This window comes from Octopus bimaculoides, chromosome 19 (genome assembly GCF_046866305.1).
Source record: "Octopus bimaculoides isolate indiv1 chromosome 19, ASM4686630v1, whole genome shotgun sequence".
Lineage (NCBI taxonomy): Eukaryota > Metazoa > Mollusca > Cephalopoda > Octopoda > Octopodidae > Octopus > Octopus bimaculoides.
In genome coordinates this window covers 21577832-21605136 of record NC_142946.1, presented here as the reverse complement: position 1 = coordinate 21605136, position 27305 = coordinate 21577832, and the positions used below count along the sequence as shown (strand labels likewise).

Here is a 27305-nt window from a genome sequence, read left to right as displayed (position 1 = left end):
AAGAGTCTGTATGTGAAAGAAGTTGAGGCTGTGTGTGTGGCAGAGCGATCACTAGTTGTGATGTTGTGGCTTCCATGCCGGGCCGGGTTCTTGTTATACAGATGTTCGTCGCTGGCTGAACTCTTGTCTGTTTATTTATCGTGGTGAAGCTGAAACACCCAACAGAATCGAAGAGAGAATATGTGCCGCGGTTACTGTTTGGACGCTGGTGTACGTAGAAAGTCGTGTTGACTATGGTTGGCGAATCTGGTGGCGATGATGATGCTGGTTAGTAGTCGTAGACTCGTGTTGCTGATGGCGACGTCGGTGGTAGTCGCTGGAATTGCTGCTGCTGCTGTGTGGTACACGGAACAGATCTCAAAGAGATCTGAACCGAGACGAATTTGCCGGGTATAATTTGGTCTATTTACAGTTGATGATAGGCTCCCGAATAGGTATTAGAAAAACACTATCACGTGACCTTATTAGGAGCTGTGATTGGTCAGTTTGCGTTCTGGCGGGAACGGTTCGAAGAAGTTGCCGCTTCAAATAATAATCAGTCACGTGATGACAGGGAAATGTGTTTTCCACTACGCCCGCGCTTGTTATATTTAACAGCGAGGAAGATGGCTTCTTTGTGTATAATGGCGATAGGTAGTTTCACTACATATATATATATATATATATATATATACACACACACACACATACATATATATATATACATATATACACATACAACCATATATTTATATATGTATGTGTGTATGTAAGTCTGTGTTAGTGCTTGTCACACGCCATTCCATGACAACAGGTGTTGGTTTGTTTATTTCCCCATAATTTAGTAGCTTTGGCAAAGAGATAAAAAACAAAACAAAAAAAACATAGAAGGAGTACTAGGATTAATAAAAATAAGTACTGAATTCAATGTGTTCAGCTAAACACCCTGAGGCACAGCTCCAGTATGGCCATGGTCTAATGACTGAATCAACTGAAAAATAAACAGCATGCTCCTAGCAATTATTTCAATTTCTTTAACAAGGTCCGTATTAATTACAGGAAATGTAAACGTGTTTATTTTCTATGAAAAATTACTTTCATTATCAATTCCAAGAATTTATCAATATGATAGTTATGCTTTCTCTCTCTCTCTTTTCTTTCTCTCACTCTTTGTATGCACACCCACTCCCACACACACCTCTCTCTGATGCATACACACACACACACACACACTCACTCATACATACACACACATACTTACATGTCTATCTAACTATCTATCTATATATATATATATATATCATCATCATCGTATGTATATATATATGTATGTATGTATATACATGCTTGCTTATAGATATATATGCATATATATATGCATATATATATATATATATATATATATATATATATATATATATAAGCATATATGTAATATATATATATGTTGCTGTGTGCGTGTGTACACACACTGACACATGCACACACCTATTTATGTATAAATACATGTGTGCTTGTGTGTGTACGTGCGTATGTGTATTTATGTTTATGCTTGTCTCTCCATTTTGCCTTGACAACTCGTGTTAGTGATTTCAGCAAATAAGATCTATAGAGTATCGGGATCGATTTTTAAAAATTAAAACTTTCCAAGCTGACACCAAACATGGCTGCAGTCTAGTAACTGAAACAGGTAACATAAAAGATATATATTTGTATTATGATTATTATCATGTATTTTAAAGAATATTTAATGAATGCATGTTATTATTGTTTTTCCATATACATACATTATTTGCTTTGTTGTTGTTGGCACTCCGTCGCTTACGACGTCGAGGGTTCCAGTTGATCCGATCAACTGAACAGCCTGCTCGTGAAATTAACGTGCAAGTGGCTGAGCACTCCACAGACACGTGTACCCTTAACGTAGTTCTCGGGGATATTCAGCCTGACACAGAGTGTGACACGGCTGACCCTTCGAATTACAGGCACAACAGAAACAGGAAGTAAGTAAGAGTGAGAGAAAGTTGTGGTGGAAGAGTACAGCAGGGTTCACCACCGTCCCCTGCCGGAGCCTCCGTGGAGCTTTAGGGGTTTTCGCTCAATAAACACTCACAACGCCCTATGACCGCGAGTCCGCTGCCCTAACCACTGGGCTATTGCGCCTCCACTATTATTTGCTTTAATCTATCCTAATCTACAATACCAAATTATATTAATCTTATCTTACATTATAACCTATTTACTTATATATATGAACTTTTAATCCTTAATGTAATAATTTTTTTGTTGATATCAAACTCTACATCATGTAAATTCTGTCTTTATAAATATACTAGCAATATAACCCGACCGTGTCCGGGTGTGACTTATTATGCCATCTACCGATAAGTCTTGCTAGGTGAAAATCAACTAAAAAAGAAAACCTTACAACGAAAAAACCCTTATGATGTAAATATGTTCATAATTCAAAAGACGATGAAATTAATAGGGAAAGTCTGAAGGCTGTTTTGCGTAAAATTATTAAGCGTACATAAATTTCATCCGTCTAATTGGCTATAGAAATGCTTGTGCAAAACAACTTTTTGCGCTGCCCTGATTATACATAGCAGAGTAATCCCTTTTCGCAGGAGCTAGGACGGCAATTTGTGATGAAGCAATTGCTGGCGGTCTGTTGCTACACAGTTTTGCCAGAATTCTATCAGATTGGGCAGAAGATGTTGATGCACCATTTTGCATTATGTTCAAAGTAGCTTCCGGAATGTGGTGAATTGCTGCAGTCTGTTGCTCTCATTTTAAACCAGTTGCTGTCTTTCCCCAGCAAACTCTCTTCTTTGGAGGCATAATCTATGTATATATTAAACAGAACAACAAAAGTTATAATAGATGGCAGGGTCGGTATTTTTCACATATCTGTAATTTTTCAGATTAACACCCGCACGATTACCCAACCTTAATCCTAAACCCTAACCGTAATCCTAATCGTAACTGTAACCCTAAACCCTAACCCTGACCCTAAAACCCTAGCCCTAACACCGCAGTGAAAATCGTGGTATATTTACAAAACATTGACGAACATGAGTTATATTTTACTGAATGATTGTGTACTTGCACGTGTATGCGTTTGAGAGAGCGAAAGAGGAAGAGGCACAGAGAGAGGGAGAAAGGAATAGAGATAGTTAAAAGTTTTCTTATGGCAGCTTCTCTTCACTGCCTATTACTTCATTAGAAATGTATGGATGCACTTAATATGCACATAATAGAGAAAAATGAAAGAAATATAGACGACTTGCTCCGAAACACCACCGAGTGGGGAACACTTCTCAAAAATAACCTGCAGTTGTTTCCTTCAAAATTCCTACATGCTTGAAATGTACATACATCAAGGTATATTTATAGAAAATTTCACAAAAAATTTTCATTTTCCTGGAAGTTAAGAGGAATTTAAGTGGAATTTCCGAAAATTGTCCCCAACCCCACTCCCAAAACACTTTCATCGAAAATTTTTGTGTATTCGGAATCTACATAATAATTGATATATGCATAGAAAATTTCATTAAAAAATATTCATTTTTCTGAAAGTTATGACCTTCCAAAGTTGGTAGGTACAACTCTGTAGTTATGCCATATTGACGAACGTGAATGATTGTGTTTACTTGCACGTGTAAGCGTTTGAGAGAGCAAGAGAGGAAGAGGGAGAGATAGAGAACGGGAGCAATGTGTATGATGTTGTCACAGATCATGTACGTGTGGTTGTGTGTGTTTTTACGTATCAATGTTATGAAAAATAGGTAAAGAATACTGAGAAGAAAGTTTAATCTATGACGTTGTATGTATCACTTTCTCTCTCTGTTGAGCGCGTGTATAAGAACGCTGTTCCAGGTAGAAGGGAAGAAATATGAAAGTTGCTAGAAACAACAGCCAAATCTCCCTTAAATCACACAAAGTAAACGGAATTTAAAAAATCTAATTACTGCACTAGAAAGTTCACATCAAGAAAATTCCATTGATGTAAAAATGTTTACGAAAAAGTGGAAAATGTGGATTTCTATAAACTTTTAAAAAGGCTTCACACAGACACACAACTTTGGCTTTATAAATTAAGATGAAGTTCCTTTCTTTATACCAAAACTATCTCATTATGGAAGACTGTTTCATTGGTTCATGTTGATTTTGTTCTCATTTGTCTTCCATACTTGCTATGAATTTCAAAAAAATACTTATACCGGATCTTTCTGAATTGGCGGACACCACTTGTTTATCAGAAAGATCCAATATCATCTTTAAATACTTTTATTTAGTTTTAGTTTGTCATCATCATCATCATCATTTTAATTTTTTCTCTATGTTTACTACCTTTTATTTTCTAGATTTTTAATAAGTATATTTCTTTTCTTTTATTGTACTAATACTATCTCCTAGTTACTTTTTTTTATAAATATATAACTAAAATTCCTTTCTATTTATTAGAAAATCTTATCAATTTATATCAATTTTATTATGATTATCTTTCATAATTTTTAAAAATTTTGACTTTGCATTCCTATAGGAACAATACATCAAGAATCTGTTATTTAAGAAAGACTTTCTTTCACCTGAAGACATAGCTTAAATTCTGCATTATTTTGAAGGATATTTTGCATGAATGCAGGCATGTAAATAATTTATTTATTATTAAATCATCATCATCATCATCGTCGTCATCGTTGTCTAATGTCCGTTTTCCATGCTGGCTGGGTTCGACGGTTTATCTGGAGAGCCAGCGGCTGCACCAAGCTCCAATCTGATCTGGCTATGTTTCTACAGCTGGATACCCTTCCTAACGCCAAGCACACTGAGAGTGTAGTGGGCGCTTTTTATGTGCCACTGGCACAGGAGCCAGTCAGGTGGGTCTGGTATCGATCTTGTTCAGATAGTGCTTTTTGCATGCCACTGACATGGGAGCCAATCAGAGGGTACTGGCATTGGCCACATTCGGATGGTACTTTTTGCATGCCACTGGCATGAGAGCCAGTCAGGTTGACCTGGCATCAACCATGTTCAGATGGTGCTTTTTATGTGCCACTGGCATGGGAGCCAGTCAGGGGACACTGGCTACAGCTATGATTTTGGTTTTACTTGACTCAACAGGTCTTCTCAAGTATATCATATTGCCCAACGCATCAAGGGTACTCTTAAATGGGCTGGGCATGCAACACTGGCATCAGCCATGGCTGCGATCTCAATTTAGTTGCTGGGTCTTCTCAATCACAGCATATCTCCAAAAGTCTTGGTCTCCTGTCATTGCTTCTGTGAAACCCAATGTCTGAAGGTCATGCTTCACTTCCGCATTCCAGGTCTACCTCTTCCACAAGTTCCTTCCATAGTTAGGGAGTGGCACTTCCTCACACAGCTGTTCTCATCCATACATAACACATGACCATACCAGCGCAGTCATCTCTCTTGCACACTACATCTGATGCTTCTTGTGTCCAGCTTTTTTATCAGGGCGCTTACACTCTGTTGTGTATGCACACTGACATTACACTTCCAGCGGATTATACTAGCTTCATTTCTTTCAAGCCTACGCACGTACTCAACAGTCATAGCCCATGTTTCACTACCATGTAGCATGGCAGTTCACACACATTCATCAAACAGTCTACCTTTCACTCTGAGTGAGGGGCCCTTAGTTGCCAGCAAAGGTAGGAGATCCTTGAACTTTGTCCAGGCTATTCTTATTCTAGCCGCTACACGCTCAGAGCAACCATCCCCTCTACAGACTTGGTCACCTAGGTAGCGGAAGCTATTAACTACTTCTAGTTTTTCCCACTGGCATGTAATGGAATCTGTTTCCTATACATCTTTGGTGTTTATTGTCCCTGTGCATCTACCACACACAAAAACTATCTTCCCAGTTAAACTTCCTTTGATATTGCTGCACATTTTATGTGTCCGTAGCTTACACTGGGTGCATCGTATGGATTTTCTACCCATACCTTTTCTACAGATCAAGCAGGGCCATCTACCTGAAGGGATTTGTGATTTGTCAGCCTTCCTACTTACTAAGACTTTGGTTTTTGCTAGGTTAACCCTAAGGCCCTTTGATTCTAGACCTTGGTTCCTAAATATAAATTATTCAAGTGTTATCAAATTATGAAACAATTTGTCATGAAATTAGAATTTTCTTACTATCAAATAAAATTTCATCAAACTATTTCTTTCTTCATTTGTGACTTTATATATATATATATATATACATATATACACATACATATGTGTGTATATATATATATATATATATATACATATATATGACGGGCTTCTTTCAGTTTCCATCTACCAAATCCACTCACAAGGCTTTGGTCAGACCAAGGCTGTAGTGAAAGACACTTGCCCAAGGTGCCACACAGTGGGACTGAACCCGGAACCATGTGGTTCGTAAGCAAGCTATTTACCACACAGCCACTCCTATGCCTACATACATACATACACATATATGTATTGTATACATACATATATTTATATGTATGTGTATATGCAAATATATGTGTGTGCATGTGTTTCTGGGTAACTTAAAATACACAGACAATAGACTTCTGCAAATGGTTGAGGTATCATTAGAAGAGATAGCTTCTGTTACCTAGGTGATCCTGTTAGCAGTGAAGGAAGAAGTTCTGAAAGTATAGATGTTAGAATAAGAATGGGCTGGGCAAAGTTCAGAGAGCTTCTACCTTTGTTGGTAACTAAGGGCAGATTTTATGATACCTGTGTACATACAGCTATGTTACATGGCAGTGAAACATAGGCTTTGACTACAGGGGACTTGAGAGAAATGAAGCTAGCATGCTCCGCTGGATGGGTGATGTCAACGTCTTCACATGACAGATTATAAATAATTTAAGAGGAAAACTGGGTATAAGAGTCATCAGATGTATGCAAGAGAGAAGACTGCACTGGTTTGGTCATATGATGTATGTGGATGAGGACAACTGCATAAAGAGGTGCTGAGCTCTAATTTGGGAGGAAAGGAGTAGACCCAGGAAGACATGGGTTGAAGTGATGAGAAAGGATCTTCGAATGCTGGGTCTCTCTGAGGAAATGAGAAGGGACTGGGAGTTGTGATTTGTTGTACTTGAGAAGACACATCAAGCTAAGTAAAATTGCTATCATCCATGCATACAGGCTTGTGGTAGTGCTGTGTAAACACACCCATGGCAGTGGCATGTTAAAAGCACCTGACACACCTTGTAAAGTGGTGGGTATTAGGAAGGGCATCCGGCTGTAGAAACCATGTCATAACAGACAACTGGAATATGGACAGCTCCCCAGCTCCATGCCAGTATGGAAAACAGATGTTAAATGATCCTCCTGTATTTTCTTTTACCCAAAGCCAGGAACTTTTCAGCACTCACTGCACATTGTGATGATGTGAATGTTTGGAAATGCCAAAGGTGATTTTGATCTTTTATATGAGTATCAATCAGGAAGACATATTGTTCTCAGTTATGAGGCAGTGTAAACTGCAACTGAGAAGATTCACATCAAAATATCAAGAAGTTTTCCTGGAGGCTTAACAAACCTTGGTTCATGAAGGGAAGTGGGTATCTTATTCTGCATCAGGATAATGCAAGGTCACATTCAGTGAAGATAAACCTAAAATGTTAAATTCAATAAGCTGAGAAGTTCTACTTCATTCCTACTCACCGGACTGTCAGATTTTCACTTATTCAGCTCATTTGATAGTATCTACACCTCTATATTCAAAGTACAATAAAAGACAAAGTGAGATTGAAAATTGCTGTGTCATTATCAACAATTGACATTAGATTAGCAAATGGAAAGTATTGACAATTCTTACTTTTTGTTATCTGACCTCGTATAAAGGTCAAATGAGAGGGAGATAATTAAAATTACCTTGTATATATTGTCTATAAAACAAAATAAAGAGAACTGAAAATGAAAGTGTAGACAATTCTCTCTTTCTCTCTCTCCCTCCCTCTTTCTCTCTCTCCCTCCCTCTTTCTCTCTCTCTCCCTCCCTCTTTCTCTCTCTCCCTCCCTCTTTCTCTCTCTCCCTCCCTCTTTCTCTCTCTCTATATATATATGACTGAAACACTTTTCTTTGTAAATTTCCCAACTTGTCTGCAGGTGAGTAAATGTTTTATAATTGGAAACTATCTCTTATATGGGTCATATATGTTACAACAGCTACTGACATGTCATAACTAGTAACAATGATTTTGGACATTAGTTTCTTCCTATTTCCACCCTGAATCAAATTCACCAGGCACTTTGAATAATACCTGTTAACAGGGAATTAGGTTGGGTAAATTAAATTTAAGATATAAATTATTTCTACAGTTGTATTAGTTCTCATTAGTTTACATAATAAAATAGCAATAAATCAATTAATGAATGCAACAGCAATATCAAACGTTACATAAATTAAGAAAAAATATTTCTAACATTATTGTCTTTAACATTCAAAATAGGCAGATCATCAAACAAAATGTCTTTTAGAATTTAGCTACATCCCTTTAATCGAAACCGGGCGTTGTGAGTGTTTATTGAGCGAAAACACTTAAAGCTCCACGAGGCTCCGACAGGGGATGCTGGCGAACCCTGCTGTACTCAGCCACTTGCACGTTAATTTCATGAGCAGGCTGTTCCGTTGATCGGATCACCTGGAACCTTCGATGTCGTAAGCGACGGAGTGCCAACAACAACAATTCTTTGTTCTGATATTTATGTGCATATTCAATAATAGGGAGATTCTCTATATTTATTCCAGGACAGTCTTTTTCCTGAATGGCATTGTATATTGTTTTTGCAACAGTGTCATGTCACATAGGGAGGTAGTACCTTGATTTCATTTTGGGGTAGCTGCTAATCACTGTGTGATGTCTTCTGCAGAATTACGACATAATCTACATTTGTGGTTGTACTTTGGAATTCCAAGGTCTTCACTGTCTCTTTTGTTTATGAGCATTTAGCAGCAATCTCCTGTTCTTGATTTGCAAATACTTAGCTTTCAAAGTGTGATGTGATGTAGCAGTCACAAGTCTAAGAGAAGCTCTACTTCATGTCAATGTTACTATCTTCAAGTCTTCAAGAAACATACCCACATGTGTTCTTTTTTTTTTTTTTTGGCATACTGAGCATCTCACCTCCAGGTCATCTTTAAGATATGCTAGTCTGGCTGATTTGGGGTTGTATGGGAGGTCATCAAGAAGAGAGTACTTCCTGAGGAGTTCATTTCTGACATGTAGGATATTGTTTCCTTCACTTTTCAGCACTAAGTTAATATATTTTTGCTGCTGTTGTTTAGCAAGTGTTATCTGAGAGAGACTATATGACATTCAAAGGCTGTCTGCTTTAATCACAAGCCCCTACCTCCTTTATCTCTTTGTAGATAGAGCCTGTTGATATCACTATTTTTGGGGAGATTTCCAGTTGATGTTAGGATCTTGCAGGTTTTAATGTCTATGGAGTGGATTTCTTCCACAGACCAGTCAAGTATTCCAAATGTTGGAATCAGTTCTGGTACTGCAAATGCATTGTGGGATATTGTCTTCTAAGAGGAGAATTCAGACTTCCATATTTTTCCTAGTCTGGTGTAATATTTTTCGGTCACTCTGTCTTTCTTAACAGTATCTTAGTATGATATATTTGCATCAATTCCAAGGTACAGGAGAGATAGTGAGACCATTAATTAGGTCATCTGAAAATATTGCTATTAATTCCAATTGCTTTTTGGCAAATGCCTTCCTATAATCAAGCCAAATGCCTTCCTATAATCAAGCCATACTGTTGTAAGGCTCCTATGATGTTTTTTCACCTCAGACAGTACAGTTTTGATTATCAGAAGTTGTTCAGCACATCCCAACACTCCCGTCTTTCCACAGACTTGGTCACTAGCCAATATTTTGTTGAACTCACAATGATCCTGGAAGGAGTAGTTGAGACAGTTTGTGAAGCTAGGGATAGATGCCGAAGCTAGGGATAGATGAGTGGTTAGTGAGAGCTGTACAAGCCATGTACAGGGATGCTGCCAGTAAGGTGAAGATTGGCCATGAGTATAGAAATGGATTCAGTGTACAGGTAGGGTTTCACCAAGGCTCAGTTCACTGCCCCCTCTTGTTTATCTTAGTCCTCCAAGCCTTAGCAGAGGAGTTCAAGACTCACTATCCCTAGAAGCTTCTCTATGCTGATGACCTTGTTCTTATAGCTGAATCCCGTTTGCAGGAAAACATAACAGTCATTGATGCATGAAATGAGATTTGTGAATAGTTTTTCTTAATTTCTAAATTTGTTTCACCACACACGCTCTTGAAGATATGATGTAATTAAATCATCACTAATCATATTGTTGCTGAAGCTTCTTCTTGGCCAACATCCATTGTCTGTAGTCTGTTTATGGATGCGGTCATCATTTGGATTCACAAAACTGAGTGAATGGTTGGCAACTTCATGAGTATAGAAGTTGCTGATACTCTCATAAGAAACTCACCCATGGGATATTGATTGTACAACTGAGTTTCTTGAAATGGTAAAATTAATTTGTAATTCAGTGATGCTTAATAATATTAGGTAGAATTTTTTTCTTTTTCATGACCCTCAACATATGATAGCGTCTCATAAAGCGAGATTTCTATACATCTTAAATTTGCAGATGAGGGTGTAGTGGGGGAGTTTAGCTCAATCGGTCAGAGCATCATGATGCATAATCACGGAGATGTGAGTTCGAGTCCACAGCTAACCACCTACACTTTTTTCTGCAAAATAAGGGTAGTTTATCCTGTTCAGGCTATATTATTAGCATTATCCTGCGATTGAGAATTTAAAATCACTTCTTTAACTTTGTTATTGTTTTTCTAAAAGATTTTTAAATGTTATAACCTTTTAAGCATGAATATTCATGACAAAAGTGAATGTGATGTTCTAAACTTATTGATCACCAAGCAGTTTCCAGAAATATTTTCCAGCAAAAAGATCCAAAACAAAACGACAGCTAAATAATACATAGTCAACAATGAGACACAGAAAGCATGTTCTGTAATGAAAGTAATATAATTAGTAAAAGTTTTTGCATTGTATTTTAAAACTTTCTTACAACTTGACACTGACCTAATTGATAAAACCTTTATATTCTCTCTCTGCAAAGACAAGAGGCCAGTGTATATTTATTTTTTTATTTTGCAAAATTCATTTCTTTGTTTTACAGATAATTATTTTGTAATAATTTGAAAGTGTTGTTCCACAAATGGAGGTACTGACCTATTGAGTAGCACCAAGTGCAGTTTTTACCAGTTAAATGAATTATTGCTCATGACATATGTATGTATGAGTGTAGTCACAGCATGTTATCGCAACAATCTCAGTTTTAAAGTTGCTCCAGTGTTCGGTTTCTGTGCTTGAATTTTTATTGGATGTTCAATAAGAGTTACATTGATAAAACTTTAAAAATGATATTACTTGTACGCAATTTTTTTTTTTTCTTCTTTTTCCACTCAGTTACAAATTGCTACAACCTGAAAACCAGGCATAAGTATGATAGTGCAGGAAGCTGGTATAGATTATGTTAGAGATGGAGAAGCTAGGGATAGATGAGTGGTTAGTGAGAGCAAGTCTACCTAGCTTGGTATCTCAGTAAAATGTTAGATATTTTTCAGTGGAGAAACAATTGTACTCTTTAAAGTTTATCCTGATTTAAATCAGACACCATATGAAAATTAAAGACTAAGGTGAGGACAGTGTTCACCCTACCTACTTAATAGTATCTGGCTACCTGTGAGTAGGGCAATGGGAGACAAACACTGTGGCATATCAAATGAGGGTTTCATTTTAACCAAAGAATTTCTTCTTACAAGTCTCTTCTGCTGTTGCTTTGGACCATGGAAACTATGCAAAAGCTCATTTTATGAGGGGACTTTGGGTAAAATGTTCCTGACTTTGGGTATAAAAAAAGTGGATCATTTAATTATGATTTTATTCAACATATTCCTCTACAGTATATATATATATATATATATATATATATATATATATATCATCATCATCATTGTCATCATCATCATCATCGTTTAACGTCCGCTTTCCATGCTAGCATGGGTTGGACAATTTGACTGAGGACTGGTGAAACCGGATGGCAACACCAGGCTCCAATCTAATTTGGCAGAGTTTCTACAGCTGGATGCCCTTCCTAACGCCAACCACTCAGAGAGTGTAGTGGGTGCTTTTATGTGTCACCCGCACGAAAACGGCCACGCTCGAAATGGTGTCTTTTATGTGCCACCCACACAAGCCAGTCCAGGGGCACTGGCAACGATCTCGCTCGAAAATCCTACGGGAGCCAGTCAGGCGGTACTGGCAACGGCCATGCTCAAAATGGTGCATCTCATGTGCCACCCACACAAGAGCCAGTCCAGGGGCACTGGCAACGATCTTACTTGGCTTGCCGGGTCTTCTCATGCACAGCACATTTCCAAAGGTCTCGGTCAGTAGTCATCGCCTCGGTGAGGCCCAATGTACGAAGGTCTTGCCTCACCACCTCAGCCCAGGTCTTCCTGGGCCTACCTCTTCCACGGGTTCCCTCAACTGTTAGGGTGTGGCACTTTTTCACGCAGCTATCCTCATCCATTCTCACCACATGTCCATACCAGCGCAATCGTCTCTCTTGCACACCACAACTGATGCTTCTAATGTTCAGCTTTTCTCTCAAGATACTTACACTCTGACGGGTATTCACATTGACATTACACATCCAACGGAGCATACTGGCTTCATTCCTTGCGAGCTTACGTATGTCCTCAGCAGTTACAGCCCATGTTTCACTGCCATGTAGCATGGGTGTTCGTACGCATGCGTCATACAGTCTGCCTTTTACTCTGAGTGAGAGTCCCTTTGTCGCCAGCAGGGGTAAGAGCTCTCTAAACTTTGCCCAGGCTATTCTTATTCTAGCAGCTACACTTTCAGCGCACCCACCCCCACTACTAACTTGGTCGCCCAGATAGCGGAAGCTATCGACTACCTCTAGTTTTTCACCCTGGAATGAGATAGAAGTTGTTTCCTGTTTGTTTACAGTCTTTATTGCACCTGAACATCTGCCACAAACAAAAACTAACTTGCTAGTTAACCTGCCTTTGATGTTGCTGCACATCTTATGTGTCCATAGCTTGCACCGGGTACATCTTATAGAGTTATTACCTACTCCTTTTCTACATACTGAGCAGGGCCATCTACCTGAAGGGGTTTGTGTTTTATCTACCTTCCTACTTATTAGGATTTTGGTTTTAGCTAGGTTGACTCTAAGGCCCTTCGATTCTAGACCTTGCTTCCACACCTGAAACTTCTCCTCTAGTTCTGATAGTGACTCCGCAATTAGGGCAAGGTCATCAGCATAGAGGAGCTCCCAGGGGCAACCTGTCTTGAACTCCTCTGTGATTGCCTGGAGGACTATGATAAATAAGAGGGGGCTGAGGATGGAACCTTGGTGGACCCCTACCTCTACCCGGAATTCATTGCTGTACTCATTTCCAACCCTCACCTTACTGGCAGCATCTCTGTACATGGCTCGCACAGCTCTCACTAACCATTCTTCTATCCCAAGTTTCCTCATTGACCACCAGATAAGGGATCAGGGGACCCTGTCAAAGGCTTTCTCCATGTCAACGAAAGCCAGGTACAGAGGCTTATCCTTAGCTAGGTATTTCTCCTGCAGCTGTCTCACTAAAAATAAGGCATCAGTAGTGCTTTTACCTGGCACGAACCCAAACTGCATCTCATCTAAATTGATTTGCTCCCTAATTAGTTGGGCTATGACCCTCTCTGTAACTTTCATAACCTGATCTAACAGCTTGATGCCTCTGTAATTATTTGTATCTAAAGCGTCACCTTTACCTTTGTAGCAGTTGACTATGATGCTGCTACACCAGTCATTGGGTATGACTCCTTCGTGTATCACCTGGTTCGTAATACGGGTGACTAGGCTATAGCCAACACTGCCAGATATTTTGAGCATCTCTGCAGTGATTCCTGATGGGCCGGGGGCTTTCCCGGTCTTCATACTCTTAATTTCTTTATCTACCCTGGTACTATCAACTCGGATAGCTGGTCCCTCTATTGGGTCGACATACGGCAGGCTCTCTTCCTCCCATTCATTCTCTTTATTAAGCAATCTATCGTAGTGGCATCTCCAGACCTCTTTCTTTGCATCCTCATTTAGTGCAAGCGTACCATCATCCATGTGAACACATTTCTCTCCTACATCACTATTCTCTCTCCTACACTGTCTTGCAACACGAAATACCTCGAGTCTTTGGTCCTCACGGCGCAGAACATTGGCAAATCTTTTCTTATCTGCTTCCCCTCTGGCTAAATAAACCTGTCGCCTAGCCTCCCTTCTGGCACATTGGTACAATTCCCTGCTACCACCATTCTTCCAGTCCTTCCAAGCCTGTTTCTTTTGTCTAATAGCCCTGTCTACCTCCTTGTTCCACCACCACGTTACTCTGGGTCGGGAGGGGACCTTACACCACCCACAAATCTGGTCGGTGGCTTTCAACAGGTTGTCCCGCAGAAATCTCCAATTGTCTTCCACGTTGTATGATGCTATATCCCCTTCTATTTCGTTAAATGCTTCAAGTAACTTGTCTCTAAGTCTCTGTCCATTTGCAGGGTCTTTAAGCTTCCACACCCTTCTCCTCCAAGCCGGTCTAATTCTGGGCACCCATTTTGCCTTGATCCCAAAGTCGCTAACTACTAATCTATGTTGTGGGGAACATTCTTCGCCAGGGTAGGTTTTGGCATTTATAAGCCGCCCTCTTTCCCTACTTCTGGCGAGGATGTAGTCGATTTGGCTAGAGTGTTTGCCGGAGCGGTAGGTGACTAGGTAACTGGCAGGTTTCCTGAAGTTGGTATTGCAGACCATAAGATCGGTTGCATCACAGAACTCCAGCAGTCTGGTTCCCTCCTCGTTGCGGGAACCGAAGCCATAGCCTCCATGTATGCCATGGAAGCCTCCAGCACGACGTCCGACATGACCATTGAAGTCTCCAGCCACAACGAGAAGGTCCCTGTCACTCGTCGACGAGGTAGTTTGCAAGAGGGTGTCATAGAATTGGCCTTTCAGACCATCTGGTAGCCCCGGTTGAGGTGCATAGGCTGAGATGACAGTAGCTAATCTATGATGAAGCACTAGTCTAATATTAAGTACTTTGTCACTTACTCTAACGACCTCGATTACCTTATCCACCCATTTCTTCGCTAGAAGTATTCCTACGCCCCCGACCCCGTCAGTGTTCCCTGCCCAGAAAATCTTGTACCTGTGTTCTTTTCCTGTGAGGAACCTCGCAGAACCTCCTCTCCATCTTACTTCCTGGATGCAGCACATATCTACGCGTTTCCGTTCAAGCATCTCAACAATTTCACCAGATCTACCTTTCAGCGTGCAGACGTTGAGAGTGCCAATCCTAACAGTATGGGTGTTGGGGGTGTGGGCCTGTAGCCTGGGAAGGGGGAAAGCAGTGTCATGTACCTGAAAAGAAAACTTGCAATTGGAAGAATTCATAAGCAAAACAGTACCTACAACCTGCAAACATTACTCAAACTTAATGCGCTACCCAAAGGTAGGGGAGAGGATGGCCAAGGCCACTAGATGGGTTCCGGGAGGCAGCCGAGGATGACAGGATGACAGAGGAATGCACTTCCGGTGGAGGGGGTGGGAGGGCGGCTGTACCATCAGCCAGGAGATAGGCCTCTTAATCGTAGATTTTAAATATTTGAGAGACAACAATGCATAAATCGTAATTTTTAAAAGAGCAATGAAACCTAGGTGAATAGAATATATACGTAGCATGAATTTAGGAAGCTTAGAAAATGAATAAGTATGAATTTAAGACAAAAACTGAATTCAATTGAATTTCATGGAGAGAAACAAGATAAATAATAGAGGGCAGACTAAAGCGCGAAAGGTATGAGATGTTGAGGCTGTAAATAAATAAAAATCTCTATCTTATCTGCATCTTGGAGACTTCGTCGTAGTATGTCAGCGGAGAAGAGATTGAGATAATTTAGAATGGATTTCTCATTTATATATACCCAGAACCTGAAAACCTTAAGGAAAAAACGAGAGAGAGAGAGAGAGAGAGAGGGGGACTGATTTAGAGAGGAATGGAGGGGTAGACAGAGGCATGGCGGGAGAAAGATCATCATCATCATCATCATCATCATATATATATATATATATATATATATATATATATATATAAAGAGAGAGAGAGGGGGGGACTAGTCAAGCAGCACATCACGCTGTAATTCTTGGGCTGAGAAATCAACACTTAAAAGCCATAATTTTAAAGGAGCGATAAGAATTTTTGAATATGTGTGTGTGTGTGTGTGTGTATGTGTATATATACGGTAATTGTTCAGTTTGGTAAGATTAAAAACGTAAATAAAAATTAAAGGGGAGATAAGTAGTAAAAGAAGCAAAGGGATGAATCAATTTTAGAGGAATCGTGGACTATCATTCAATTAGGAAATGCTGGAGACAACATTCTTCAGTGGTTGGCATGGCATCGACTAATTATGAATTGCAATTCACCATGTGGCCTTACTACATGTGGTGATGTTACTGATAGAAAATTATGGTTTGTTATTGTTCATTTTTTGAGAGGAGTCATATTTCGTCAGTGTTATTGTTGTGTAAGAAGTAGTGTAAAAAGTTGGCTTATCTCCCCCTTAATCTTTATTTACTTTTTTAATTTAACCAAACTGAACAGTTACCCTATGTATATATATATATATATATATATATATATATATATATATATATATACATACACATATACATAGATACATATATATATTGTACATATATGTTTACACATGCACACACTCACATATATACATATTATGTCTGTGTCCTTATGCACACGTGTATGACTTGTCATTTCTATGCTTTGCACGAAACCCTCTAAGTTAAGATGTGATAGTGTCATGTTCACATTCTCATGGTCCTGCTTTATTCAGTGTTATTCTGAAGGAAATTAAAGTTGAAAATGACCCCTCAACATTCAAATGGTGCCTGAAAAAATTTCTCCAAGAAGTACCAGACAATCCACCAACAAACACCTGGATACATCTCACCCAACAACAACTCTTGGCTCGAGTGGTCCATGGTGTCCTAAAAGACCTTTCCAGGTGGTGCTATTAAGTTAGCCATACCCTGAGCTGATAATGGCTGAAACCAATCTAAGTTATTTAAGTTATAGCTGTGAGCTCTCAAAGCATTGGAATGAAAATGTGGTATGACGTCAGCAACTGGGGAAAAAAGAAATCCAGCAATGTCTGTTATAAAAAAATACCTTGAAATACTTGTTTTTAACTGCCTGTTTCCCAAGGTTTTTGGACACTAACAAGTATTCCGCAACTCAGCTTATTTTCCTTCCCTCGTACGAGTCTGTCCTGCGGTATCCAATCCTCGCAGCTGGCCCGACCCGAAGAACGCTAGAAATAACAGCTGCTTCTTCCAACACCTAGACGATCGCTTGGCACGTCTTCTCGTCACAATAGCCCCATTCGAAAAAGGCACGAAATCCTGATCGAGGCTCCCCCTGCCCATCTTCCTCTTCCGGTCAGTTCAAGGTTCCGGTCAGCGGTCAGCTCCCCAGTTGCTGACGTCTTATCACAGAAAAAACCCTCGCTTATAAGACAGATAAAATTTGGTGACAGGAGGAGTATCTGGCCATAAAATTCTACTTCAAATAAGTACTCATTTCACTGATACTAGCATAGAAAAACAGATCTAAAATGAATGAAATACAACTGGTTGTTTTGTACCTTTTAATGTAGTTCCCTGCACACTTACACTAGAGTTTCCTTTCTTTTATTGTAAAAGAGAAGTGTCAGAAAATTGAATAGTTATATAATATTTATTTCTTTTATATATATATATATTTTTTAATATTGCAGATAAATATAGATTTAACTGAAGATTGTAGTCAAAATTGAGGTAAAGTAAAAACTTTTATTTACCAATGTTCTCAGTGCAAAGCTGTTTCATATTGTTCTAAAAAATGTGAAAGAATGCATGAAAGAGAACATAAAAAAGTATGCTCTACCTCACAAACCAATCAAAATCAAAAACTGAACCCATGATGGGTTCACAACATGTTTCTTTTGGTTTCAATAAACAAACCAAAGAGCATATAAATGAGAGTTCCTGCTGTGATGAAGCAGAAAGCTTTTGCTGGACATGTTACAGAACTAATGTTGTTCTGCATAGATGTACTAAGTGCAAATCAGTATACTACTGCTCAACAAAGTGCCAGAAAATTGACTGGCCAATGCATCGAAGCAATTGTAAGGCTCCAAAAACAAATACTGAAGAGAACTGTAAGGAACAGACTGGTCATGAGTATAGTGGTGAGGGAAGCTCCACAAAGGGGCCGGTAAAGGAAAACTGTGTAAGTGTAGATGATGAGGAAAGTGGCAGGATAGACAATAATGAGATTATGAACTACAAGGGAAAAAATGGTGAGATAGACAGTGAGAAGGATGCCAGTGAGAAGGATATCAATCAAAAGGAAACCAGGAAGATGAACATCAAATCTGATTTTAAGGAAACTGGAACAAGAAACAGTGGAGAGAAAACTTATGCAGTAACACATGTAAAAATTACTAGTAAGCATCTTTTTAAAGTTCTTTTGAATACTTAAGATTTTTATTAGAATGTAAGCTAAATGGGGATAATTCATTGAATATAGGTACAGGCATGGTTTTATGGTTAAGGAGCTTGCTTTGCAACCACATGGCTTCAAGTTCAGTCCCACCTTGGGCAAGTGTCTTCTTGAGCAAGTGTCTTGGCCCTAAGCCAAACAATGCCTTGTGAGTGAATTTAGTTGATGGAAACTGTGAAAAGGCCTATTGAATACACATACACACACATACATTTATATATTTGTATATATATATGTGTGTGTGTGCATGCATGTTTGTACACACACACACATATATAACTATCATTATTATTAACACCAAATATATAGTGTGTGTGTTTTTATTGGCTAAACTGGCAACATGACCATCCCCAAATACAACAATATCTGTTTCAACACACGATTTCACATCAAGAATCTTGCAAAACGAATATATAAATGTATATATATATATATATATATATATATATATATATATACATACATATATATACATATATATACATACATATATATATACATACATATATATATACATACATATATATATACATACATATATATATATATACATACATATATATATATACATACATATATATATATACATATATATATATACATACATATATATATATACATACATATATATATATACATACATATATATATATACATACATATATATATATACATACATATATATATATACATACATATATATATATACATACATATATATATATACATACATATATATATATACATACATATATATATATACATACATATATATATATACATACATATATATATATACATACATATATATATATACATACATATATATATATACATACATATATATATATACATACATATATATATATACATACATATATATATATACATACATATATATATATACATACATATATACATACATATATATATATACATACATATATACATACATATATATATATACATACATATATATATATACATACATATATATATATACATACATATATATATATACATACATATATATATATACATACATATATATATATACATATATATATATACATACATATATATATATACATACATATATATATATACATATATATATATATATATATATACATACATATATATATATATATATATATACATACATATATATATATATATATATATACATACATATATATATATACATACATATATATATATACATACATATATATATATATATATATATACATACATATATATATATACATACATATATATATATACATACATATATATATATATATACATACATATATATATATACATACATATATATATATACATACATATATATATATACATACATATATATATATACATACATATATATATATACATACATATATATATATACATACATATATATATATACATACATATATATACATACATATATATATATACATACATATATATATATACATACATATATATATATACATACATATATATATATACATACATATATATATATACATACATATATATATATATATATATATATATATATATATATATATATACAGTGTGTGATGTATAAATTGTTGCCATTTTATATTTTTAATTTCGTGTTTGGGGCATTGTTTGTTTTTGATTTTGTTGACTACACGGTATAGTAGGGTTAGTTGGGCACCATTTGTGAGAAAAACAGCACCATGGTGCAATTCAATCTGCCAGAAATTTGGAAACGACTTGTACTGCCTGGAATTCCTGCTGGAAGCTCCAATACGAACATTTCAGAGTGTTTAGGTGTCAATCTGAGGATAGTGCAGAGGATTCAGAAAAAGTTGGATGAGTCTAATAGTGATTACAAAGGTATACCAGCTTGGAAAACTCACTCTGATCATTCTCATAAGAAAAGAACTCCTGAATTTATTGGTGAGATCCAGGTGATGATTGACAATAATCCCCCCAAGTCAATCAGGTCCATCGACAGGGACACGGGAGTGTCTGAGTTCCTTATCAGGCAGGTAGAGCATGAAGGCATTTGGTATTATTCATACAAGTTAAGAAAGGGTCAATTTTTATCCCAAGCCACCAAGGATAAGAGGAAAGACCGTGCTACGAAGCTTTTGAACATTTTTAAGCATTCCCTCCAACTGAACATGCTTTAAATTTCTGCCATGATCAGTTGGTGAACACACAGAACAACCATTGGCTTGCTGTGTCCCCAAAACATATACCGAGAATGATAAAAATCAAACATCCAATCAACATCATGGTGTTTGGAGTGACCACTACTGATGGTAATGTTATGCCGCTATTCATCTTCCCACACGGCCTCAGACTCAACACACAGGCCTACATCAAATGCCTGGAGGAGGTAGTGCTGCCCTGGGTCAAGAGGGTGGCTGCTGGAAGACCCTGTGTCTGGCAACAGGACTCTGCACCATGCCATACAAGCAGGTGAACCTAGTCATGGCTGTCAGACAACTTCTGTGACCACATCACCCCTAACATCTGACCACTTAACTCCCCAGACTGCAACCCTCTTGATTATTATGTGTGGGACACAGGTGAGTGAGAGACCAACAAAACTCCTTGTAATACCAAAGATAAACTAAAGGCAAGGATTATGGCAGCATTCACCTACTTAAACAAGGATACCATCCAGAAGAGTTGCAGGAGATTCCGAAATCGTCTGGAGGCTATAGTTGAAGCCAATGGCGATTTTATTAAATAAATTTACTCTTTAGTATTTCAAGATATTTTTATGTAATTTTGGTAAATATATCTCTTAAAATAAGATGTCAGTGTTATTTTCATTTTTGTATAATTTAGATGGCAATTTATTCACTGCACCCTGTATATTATGTGTGTATATATTTCTCTTTCTCAATTTTTTACCTTCTCACCCTTTTCTGTTGAAGAGTAAAGGCTTGAAACATCAAAGACTTTTCCATTTTTACTAAGTCTGAAACTAATACACCTGTTTGTTGTTCCCTCACCTATCTCTGTCTTTTGTTTTCTATATATTTAAACTATATATATATATATATATATATATACTGGAGTAAGCACATAAATGTGAAACAAGGTGACAAAAGAGTACTGAAATACCATAGGTACAGTAATATGCTTTATTTAAAAGCAGCAGAAATATAACAAAAGCTTTTACTCAGAGTTTCACGTTCTCATTCATCGGACAGTTTTAACAAAACTGTCCGACGAATGGGAATGTGAAACTCTGAGTAACAGCTTTTGTAATATTTCTGTTGCTTTTAAATAATATATATATATACTCTTTTACTTGTTTCAGTCTTTTGACTGTGGCCATGCTGGAGCACCGCCTTTAGTCGAGCAAATCGACCCCAGGACTTATTCTTTGGAAGCCTAGTACTTATTCTTTCGGTCTCTTTTGCCGAACCACTAAGTTACAGGGACATAAACACACCAGCATCGGTTGTCAAGCGATGTTGGGGGGACAAACACAGACATACAACACATACACACATACATATATATATACATATATACGACAGGCTTCTTTCAGTTTCCGTCTACCAAATCCACTCACAAGGCATTGGTCGGCCCGAGGCTATAGTAGAAGACACTTGCCCAAGATGCCACGCAGTGGGACTGAACCCGGGACCATGTGGTTGGTAAGCAAGCTACTTACCACACAGCCACTCCTATATATAATGTATGTGTGTGTGCATGCGTGTGTGTGATGAGCGTCTTTCACTTTCTACCTGCCAAATAATCCACTCAAGTCTTTGGTTGGTCTGGAGCTATAGGATAACACACTTGCCCCAGGTGGCATGCAGTGGAACTGATCCAGAACTGTGTGGTTGAGAAGGAAACCTCTTACCACATGGCCACATCTATATGAGAAAAAAGTATTTTGTGAGAGAAAATTATAGTCTTTTGAATTACCAACGCTATATTACTGATACTTATGTTATTATTCCCAGAAAGATGAAAGTCAGTTAGCCCTGATTGCATTTAAGGTAGGAACATTTAGAGATGAAACAAAATATGGAATGAAATCTAATCCAAAAATTAATATCCTACACCTAATTAAACTAAAGAATTTAATTCATGTTTTTTTTTCCATGTAAGGAAGGCATAATGATGATTATGTAACTGCATCTGATTTTCTATATAAATATTTTGTTTTCTTATTTTCATGAGCTCTTTTTTTTTTTTAAAAAAAAAACATACATGTATGTTTATGTATCTTTTATTTACACATACTGTGTGACTATTTAGTTTTCAAAGCTGTAAGATGTGAACATTGTGGAAATTTTAATGAAAATCTAATGACATGTAACCAGTGCAAAATTGCAAAGTATTGCTCAAAAGCTTGTCAAGAGCCTGCTTGGAGACTTCACAAAAAATTCTGTAAATTTCCTAACAGTTTAAATACCACACTTTCAAGACGTCCAGGTAAGTTCTATACTTTAAAATACTGTTAGAATAAACAACACATTTTAAAAACAGAATATCTTCCATTTATAAATTTATCACATAGGCTCAAAGTCACTAATTTGTAAGGGAATGTCATAGTAAATTGAATCTCTCACAGTATATTACTGGTATTTATTTGATTGATCCAAGATGAATGAAAGGCAAGTTTATCATACATGGACGGAACTAAATATGGAAGGGCATTTATTCCTGCTTTCTGCTAATTCTCTCACTTCATCCTTCATATTGAATACTAAATAGATACTAGTAGATTATGATTCATCATCATCATTTAACATCTAACATCTATTTTTCATGCTGGCATGGGTTGGACCCTTTGACAGGAGCTGGCAAGGCTGGGAGCTATACCAGACTTCATTGTCTGCTTTGGCATGATTTCTATGGCTGGACACCCTTTCTAATGCCAACCAGAGTGTACTGACTGCATTTTATGTTGCACTAGCACAAGTGCTTTTTACTTGGCATCATCACCAACAGGGTCACCAATCTTTGGCTTAACATTATTTTTTATATGTTGCCATAGGTTAACTGAGTCTTGATCTTCTGAGGCCAAATTAATTCCCAATTATTCTTTTATCATTCATTAACCACTATATATCTACAATGACATATTGATCTCTCTAACATATATCTGCCAATATTTTTTATATTCAAGGTAGTGAGCTGGCAGAAATGTTAGCATGGTGGGCAAAATGCTTAGCGGTATATCATCTGTCTTTACATTCTGAGTTCAAATACTACAGAGGTTGACTTTGCCTTTCATCCTTTCAGGGTTGATAAATTAAGTACTAGTTGTGTACTGGGTCGATCTAATTGACTGGCCCCCCCCCCCTCCAAAATTTCAGGCCTTGTGCCTAGAGTAGAAAAGAATATTTTTTATATTCAGTGATATTTGTAAGCTACAAAAATATCTAAATAATTACTCACATTTGACTTTAAAACTTAGTGGGTTTTATATTTGTTGTTTTTTTTGTTTTTTGTGGAAAAGCAAAAGACCAAGACTGTGTATTGGAAGAAATGAATGAGTGTCAAACAAAATACTTTACAATATTTAACTACTAAGGTAGGAAGGTTCCAGAATTGTTAGAGTGTCAGAAAAATTGCTCTGTGGTATTTCTTCTGATTCAATATCCCAAGTTGAAATTCTGCTGTGGTCAACTTTGCCTTTCATCCTTTCAGTGTCAATCAGATAAGTACCATTAATTACATCAAATCCAGTTAAGTATTAGGGTTGATGTAATTTACTTGCCCCCTCTTCTGGAAATTGTAGGCCTTGTACTAAAATTGCAAAGAAAAAACATTTAACTTCTTCACTACACTTTGCATTTAAATCCTATCAAGATCAACTTTGCTTTCACCCTTCTGAAGCCGATTTAAAAAATGTAACAGCCAAGTACTTGTGTCTGTTTATATTCCTGTAATACATCCTGAATGTGAATGGAATTATGACAGAAAAAAAAAAAACCATTCAATTTTTTTCTTATTCCAGCACTCATCTTAATGAATTCAAGAGATTTTCTTTTAAATACGAAAGGGAAATTGATGATATTTTTCAACAATTATTTTGCCTTTATTTTATCTAAAGAAAGACAAAGAAAATATGAGAAAAAAAAAGAAAGAAGAAACATCAATGCAGCACCAAGTGCTTCAATTGGTCACACACCACAAGGTTCAATGGAACCAGCTGAAGCAAGCTAGCATGCTCACAGCCTTACCATGGGCGATGGCGAGGCTAAGGCATTGGAAAAGCCAAGTGCTCTCACAGGCATCACCCAACACCTCGGTGAATTGATTCTTTTAACAAGGCAAAAGAAATAAAGTATAGTTTAATAAATTTCAGTACATACTGATTTATATTGTCAGTGGGATTTCAACTTAGAACAGGACTTACTTAAACAAATTAAAGCAAAACATTTATTTTGATCTTCTGCTGACATTACCATTTTTCTTCTTAAATATTGATTTCAACAGGTGGTATTTTTACTTGTATGTTTAATATTTTTCTCTGTCATATAACCTCACTTACTAAACTTTTATTTCAGTTCGTTTCATCAGGAGTTTAATCTTAGCAAAAGGGCTTTTTCCTTTGCATCATTTAATTACTAGATTTATTGAGGTTAAAGTGGAATTTCACTGGAATAAATTGACAGAAAATACACTTCTTGTTGCTTACATTTCAAAACCAGGATATGATGTATATAGGCCAAGTATTTTCATTGAAGTGAGTATATTATTGTACATCTTATCTGTCTCTTCTTTTCTCTTTATTACCTCTGCCTTACGTTATCAGTCACACATACACAGTGTGTGTGTCTTGTTTATACACCAATGTGCTGTGGGACAGCATCTTGGGAAGAACTGTAATGATAGCGAAATACTGGTATCATTCTCATTCCTCTGGGTGAGTCACCTCACCTGTCAGACATTCGGTGTTCTTTAACACTCAGTTTCATGTAGGGAGCTTTTCCAGGATGCTATTCCACAGCAAACTGGCAGATAAACAAAAGACATGCACTGTATGTGTGTGTGTGTGTCTGATAATATTTATATTATTAGAGCTACTTTTAATTCACCATCCATCCATCCATGCATACACACGCGCGCGCGCGCACACACACACATACACATACATTTATGCTGAACCTTTCAGACGAGATGACAAAAGACTGAGAGACTTGGTGCCTGATGGTACTTAAAAAAACCTGTGCTCCTCAGCAGAAGTGTTAAGGCCACATCCCTGAAGAAGAGGACTGTCCTGCAAGAGTCTTGTGCCCGTGCCATGTAGAAAGCACTTGTGCTTGGGCCACAAATAAGCACTCATGCCAGTGACATGTTAAAAGCCCCCAGCACGCACACTGTAAAGTGGTTGGTGTCAGGGAGGGCATCCAGCCATTGAGACCAAGCCAAATTAGACTGGAACCTGGTGCAGCTCTCCAGCTCTGGTCAAACCATCCAACCATACTAGCATGGAAAACATGTTAAAGGATGATGATGATAATAATGATGACATATTGTTACCTTTGATTTGTTGAAGCTATTGTGGAAAGTGTACCATAGAGCAAGCAAAACATTTGTTTACCTTTGCTATTATGAAAATTTTGTAATATTGAATTCATTGTCGAGTACAAGACTAAAACTTAGTGATTTTGGGAAGAATTTTTAAGGTTTATTAAGAGCACTATGGCAGCCCTATATAATTGTGAACTTAAGTGAAGGTAATTGACATCAAGTATTTTGTAGTACAACAGCCAAATTGTAAAAGCATAAAAATTGAAGTTTTATTCCCAAAGATTATAATAGATTTTTCCATTTGTTTAACAATATGGATTTTGTGTTTGATTGAATTGGATGAGGTGAATGGGTGCGGGGATACAATACAGCTATTATTGGAACCTAGTTGATATATAAATGTATTAAATCACATTTTTAAAAATTAAAACAATAAACTTTTCTTCATTTTAGGACGCTGATGGTTGCGTGATGATCCTAATATTTTGTCACAAAGAACCTGATCCTTTCCCATATTTTTCCTGGAGCCAACTGAAAATGGGAAAGTATATTTGTATCCTGGAGCCAAAACGTCATTATTTTCATGATGGACAAGTTGGTTTTAAAATTGATTCTACTCGAAAAATTCGAATTATCTAAATTGTAGAAAGAAACATTTTATTATGTATATTGTTTTTTTATTATTTAACTGAATATCTAACTTAACATTAATTATGTCTTGTTAATTTTAAAGAAGATTAAAACAATCTAATTTGGGGAAAATAAAGTACTATTTATTCCACTGTCTTATATTTTGAGTTATCCTAAGTTTGTATTTTATATTCAGGCAACTGGAAGTATATGAAGCAAAAACCATGAAAAAAGAGTAGAAGCTTGATATGACAGTAACAATGATAATGACCATCGTCATTATCATGCCAAAAATCCATTACCTTTTCATAAGGTTATATTTATCCCTCAGAGGTAATGACAAGTGACCAAGACCTTTGGAGGTATACTGTGCTTGAGACCGTAGCTGTGGCCTATGCCAGTGTCGCATAACCAGCCTATTTTAGAATACCCTTCAATCATTGGGTAATATACTGTGCTTGAGAAAACCTGTTGGGTC

General features: G+C 37.0%; 1 protein-coding gene across 1 annotated transcript; it reads left to right on the top strand.

Moving 5' to 3' along the window:
• The first annotated feature begins 1428 nt into the window (after positions 1-1428).
• Positions 1429-26986, top strand: LOC106872955 (uncharacterized). Its single transcript, XM_014920136.3, has 5 exons — positions 1429-1669; positions 17928-18638; positions 22970-23146; positions 25231-25409; positions 26651-26986. The coding sequence occupies exons 2-5, from the start codon at positions 18068-18070 to the stop codon at positions 26834-26836; spliced, it is 1113 nt and encodes a 370-aa protein (XP_014775622.1). The 5' UTR covers positions 1429-1669; positions 17928-18067; the 3' UTR covers positions 26837-26986.
• Positions 26987-27305: the final 319 nt, after the last annotated feature.

Excerpts from the sequence above, each read along its gene's own strand:
- LOC106872955 (XM_014920136.3), top strand. The coding sequence starts at position 18,068 with ATGCTCTACCTCACAAACCAATCAAAATCAAAAACTGAACCCATGATG. Across the intron at positions 23,147-25,230 it reads CACACTTTCAAGACGTCCAG|TTCGTTTCATCAGGAGTTTA; the intron begins GTAAGTTCTATA and ends CTTTTATTTCAG. Across the intron at positions 25,410-26,650 it reads GGCCAAGTATTTTCATTGAA|GACGCTGATGGTTGCGTGAT; the intron begins GTGAGTATATTA and ends TCTTCATTTTAG.